We start from the raw sequence: 5,170 nt of genomic DNA on the forward strand, positions 1-5,170 counted from the left end.
TCCGGAGTATACAGAGGATGTAGTTTATATAAGGATGTTCATGATGGTATTGGTCTAGATGGAAATATAGGATATACAGGGCAGAGTATAGAAAATAGAGTATTTTCTCCCCTAGACAGTACCCTGGTTATACTATCGAATATGTGAAATCTATGCACCTTATGTAGCAGTGGTCACGTGACCGACGTCACCAGGGCCCCTGGGCGCTTTGCCCTCCCATGGAACTGCGATCGTCTCTCGCTCCCGTCTCGTTTCCTCGTTTTCCTGAGAGGATTTTGCCTCATTCTTTCACTTCTTCCCTCCCCTCCCCGGTACATACCGTCTCCCTCTCGCCGCGGATCTCCAATTCCTTGTTTGTTTGAGTCCTTTCTGCGTCGGCCTGCGCAATGCGGATATTCTCCAGGTGACTTTCGCGAACAAGTACATAGGATCAGCCAGGCTTCAAAAAACCTCCTAAATTTTACAGAGAAGAGTATCGTCATGGTATTCAACCGGGAAGGGGCCATTCCGGCCTCATGGGCCTGGAAGAGAATGCTGCGCTTCGTCGTCATCTTCCTCGCCGTCGCCGGTTTCGCGACTTTACTCTGGCCCTCCCACAAGCAACACGCCACTCCCATGCGAACCCAATCCAACAACATCACCATTTCCTCAAAAGTACAATGCGACCCGGATGTCGACATGCTGCATCGCTTGAATATCAAAAAGCTGGCTGACTACACCCGCCGAGAGATCGTGGTGGACTTCAACCCGAACCCGCTCGCCGTCAAGCAGAAAGTCGACCAACCGCTGTGGGGCACGAAGTTGATGGGGGTTGCCAACCAAGAAGAGGGAGTGGTGCAGGATGGTTGTTCAGTCTCAGCCCCCCCTCACCCTCCAAGTGCCCGTTCCCCCCAAATCGACCGACGCATCGCACATTGACTTTGGCGTGGCGACTACTGTTTCCCGATTGAACGAGTCACTAGATCAGTTTCAACACTGGGCCGGATACACTCGAACTCGCATCTTTGCGCTGATCGAGCCCGATGAGACGAAAAAGGGCGTCCAAGAGGTGAAAATCAAGGCAGAGAACCTAGGGATCAACCTATTCATCACGGAATCAGCCGATGACTACCTCCATCGGTACTTCGCTCTTGTATCTCTCTTGGAGAAAAACATGCGCGAACAGACGAAATGGGCCTGTATAATCGATGACGACACCTTCTTCCTCTCCATGCCCGCGCTGGTCGATGCCTTAGCCGAATATGACCACACCAAGCCGTACTATATCGGCGGTGTCTCGGAAGGTCTTCCCCAGATTGCCGTCTTTGGAATAATCGCGTTTGGAGGCGCTGGCGTCTTCTTGTCGCGACCGCTGTTGAACGATCTAGCCGTCGTATACGACGACTGCCAGCAGATGACTTTCACCGGCGACCGCCGCATTGCCAACTGCATCTATCAGTACACCACCACCCACCTGACCATCGACCACCGCCTTCACCAGCTGGATCTTATGAAGGATGCCTCGGGATTCTTCGAGTCAGGCCGCGAGGCGCCTCTGTCCGTGCACCACTGGAAGTCCTGGTTCGAAGCCGACATGCCCAAGCTGAGCGTGATCTCCAATCTTTGTGGGGAATCGTGTCTGCTGCGCCAGTGGCATTTCGGTGATGGTTGGGTCCTGACCAACGGTTTCTCCGTCATCAAATATTCCCTACCTGTAGAGAATGAGATCGCCATGGAAATGACCTGGGAGCCGCACAACGGCGCTACCGATGAGTCTTACCTGCACGAACTCGGCCCGCTCCGCCAGAGAGACGATGGCAAAATTAGCTTCCAGCTGGTGGATGCAGTGAGCGAGCCGAACGGTCGCGTGACACAATGGTACATTCTGCGTGACAAGGATGGCGACCAAGTTTTGGAGCTCTCATGGCGAAAGCGGTGATGACGTGACCCTTTTAGCGTTTTTGCTTTCCTTTCATTTCATACACGCCCTGTTTGTCTCCCCCTTTTTGTAGTTGCTTCCTTATTGGGGTCATTGTGGTCAGGGTGGCCCTTTTTCTGGCGGTTTTCTGTGGGCCTTTCCTGTCTTCCATTTCATCAGTCCGGCGCTTGGTCTTAAGCACTTTGCATGGGATTCTTGTTTATAGATCGGTGATACACCTTTGTCTACACTGTTATAATGCCCCGGGGACGCACTTAATGTGACATGGAATACTTGCACTTGATCAGCAGTAGATTCGTAAAGTGATTCTTGGTAGTACTGTCAGCTGTGTTACACTGTGCGACGCAACACAATGGTGGATGTCGGTAATGATCTTGCTAGCACCTTTTGAGCAGCATAATCTTGAGATCAAATGCCATCAATACCGCCGATCTTACCAAAGGGTATATTGCCTAATAAGGCTAAGGTATTTCACTGCCCACACAAGTACTTCATCTTCAAATTCAAGTTTCTACCCACTTTTGAATGCATTGGGTTGGGAATATTTTCGCGTTATATTGCTGGGAGGTCATCTCTAGTCCTCCACAAGATTATTACTGGCCATCTGGAGCCTAGATATATGAGTATACTAGTACGATATGTCCGCGTTTTCTGTGTAGATGTAACTTGAATCAACCCTACCTAGTAGGTATCCATATGGCGCCCATGCTTTGGCTATAACCTCCACCATTGATTAGCGTAAGTTTGTATGCCTGAGTACCTGTATTCGATGTTGCTGAGAAGTACGCGGCATCGAAGTTTGAGGGAAACGGTCTGATGTTTTTCTTTATAAATGGAGATATGAAAAGTGACATGCAGTTTCCAAGAAACCATGAGCGGAAGCCCAGGCAAGTGGTATTCAATGGAGTGTATCAGGCTCGTCTAAGCGTTCGAGATGGGATCAGTCGACACTGCTACATCAGATCGTAAAGATCGGATACAGTGGGTGGCCAGGCTTAGAGGAATAAAAAGGGCTGAGAGATTAACAGTGAAAGTGAGGATCTTCTTCGTATTGACCTCAGTGACATATTTGGACTAGGTAACTACGATCTCAGAACTCGTGAACCAGTTTTTTTCGTTCGAAACTATGCGAGTCTACTCTCGGACTTCATGCTGACGCTATCACCGGAGCTCAAGAGATCTCTGTGTAGTGCAAGATGCTACGAAGCTGATATTATGATAGTGGTCTTCTATCTTCCCAATTTATCTGTTCCAGTGATAGAAAAACAGTTTGGAACCTCAAGATTCAGCGTGTTTAAAATATATCGAGCTTGGCTTGATATCTAGATAGCCTCGAAGTTCAGGATCTATTCAAGTCCCCAAATGGTCTCACCTCAAATTCTAGCTGCACTATCCTGGAATATGAAAATGGCGGACTTCAAGTTTAGTGAAGCAAAACCAGAAAATCCCTAACTTACTACGTAGTCGCGTTCTATAATTCAAGACGACCCCCTCATTCTAGAAAAGAGACCCATGGCCCTGATACTAGTTGGTTCATTTAATTTCACAAAGTCCATAAACAAGTCCCAATAAGCCAAGCCATGCCTAGAACACTATAGTTCGCGATCAGACCCAACCTTAGAAACAAAGTCGTCACTTCTACATAGAGAGTCGGTGTATACTACATGATCTACGCAAAGGACGTGCGCATTTTGCGATCCCAGATTTAATTTCCACCATCGTCTCCGCAAAGACCCTCAATTCTGAGAAAATCCCTTTCCCAAACCCACTTAGTCTCGTGTGTGTCATGCCCACTATTAGCGTGGTCTCTAGTACTCTGTAGTCTCTTGTTGCAAAATCCGCCAGGACATGCCTCATCCGAAACAGGCGGGAAAAGCGGGTTTGGCCACGATAGAGGGGCTTCTCATTTCGTTCGGCATTGTTCGGGCTCGCGTAAAGTGGAATTGATGGAATGGAGGCGCCATATGACGCGGTATCAGCTAATGCTGTGGGAAGAGAAGAGCGAGATCAGATAAATCCTTCCTTCTATTTTCTAGATCAGACGCCACAGGCGATAGAAAAAGATGTGGCTTGATAGTTAGGGCGTAGTGTGTTAAGTTTAGTCTAGTTTCGTCTTATCTATGCTTTCTTTTTCGATCTGACCACAGTGGCAGGCTAAGGTGAAGAATTGCTTTTTCGTTACGCAATCGCGGTATGCATCGAACTGGATCAAGGCAAGGCAAGTTTCTGCAAGTACTCCGTACTCGTAGCCTCGATGGGGCTCACTGCTGGGCCCTTTGGAGATTTTCAAACGGGACCACACTTAGCGAAATGAAAAAGGGCTGATCGATGGGGGATCGATCCGAACTATTTGATATTTGAATGGGTCGGGATGAAGATGAACGAGGCCAGTGCACGATTTCCCCAGTGACATCATCCAGGGGCCGCTGGTCCAAGCGTGACCGTTGGCCATGGATCAGTTGGATTGTATGTTTATGTTTGTGTTTATGCACAGAGTTTATGGCACCAGGTACAAAAGTCTTATGTACTTGGAGATGCTGGTCTTTTCTGCAAAGTTGTTGGTACACGCTGAAACGGTACTCTGCTGCCTTCCCAACTGCCAATACCAAATACGCGGGACAATGTGATTGTGCCACGCGTGTCCAGGGGTAATTTCCTGTTCTACTAATAGAAATATGGAGACTAGCGCGTTTTCAATACACCAAGACAACGTCTCAGCCACAACCATGTGGGCAGTGCCCCGTGCTAACGACCAATCGAGAGCCGCAGAGGCGGCTGTTGCCGGCGAATTCGACGACTCCCCAGCACTCCTCTCCGGTTGTGGTGCTGTGCGATGTCGATTATCTACCAGATGATTGGCTTGTCTGAATTTTGAGACCAGGTTTTTTGGGTTTGTTTTTTTCTGTCTTCCCCCTTCTCCTCTTTTTTGACCAACTCCCACCATAGGCCTAGTCTATGCTATGGGGTGCAGAAGTGGCTTGCTTTGTTTTTCGTCAGCCGGGTTCTTCTGCACCCCAGTCATTTGGCTCTGAGGCAACCAATCTCGGACAGCCTCCGCAGGACCGAGTACGAAGTTGCAGCTGCAGCTGCTTCCTTAGTGGCGGCGTAACGGTTGTCAGGGGTGTCTGAGTGTGTTGTAAGCGGGGGAAAAGACAAAAAGAGTTGATCACGACAAATAACAGGAAGTGTCCGGGACAACCAGTCCAGTCGATTGGCCCAGCCTCGTCGATGCCCAACCACTAGAACCTTCTC

General features: G+C 49.0%; 1 protein-coding gene across 1 annotated transcript; it reads left to right on the plus strand.

The window, feature by feature from the left end:
• Window positions 1-480: 480 nt before the first annotated feature.
• On the plus strand, window positions 481-1,918 carry N7509_010737 (glycosyltransferase family 31 protein; the record flags this gene model as incomplete). The annotated part of the gene is made up of 2 exons (XM_056635374.1): window positions 481-810; window positions 860-1,918. 2 exons carry the CDS (start codon window positions 481-483, stop codon window positions 1,916-1,918), a joined length of 1,389 nt encoding a protein of 462 aa, XP_056485994.1.
• Window positions 1,919-5,170: the final 3,252 nt, after the last annotated feature.

Source organism: Penicillium cosmopolitanum (assembly GCF_028827165.1).
Source record: "Penicillium cosmopolitanum strain IBT 29677 chromosome Unknown utg000009l:1.0-9042332.0:1.0-9050551.0, whole genome shotgun sequence".
Lineage (NCBI taxonomy): Eukaryota > Fungi > Ascomycota > Eurotiomycetes > Eurotiales > Aspergillaceae > Penicillium > Penicillium cosmopolitanum.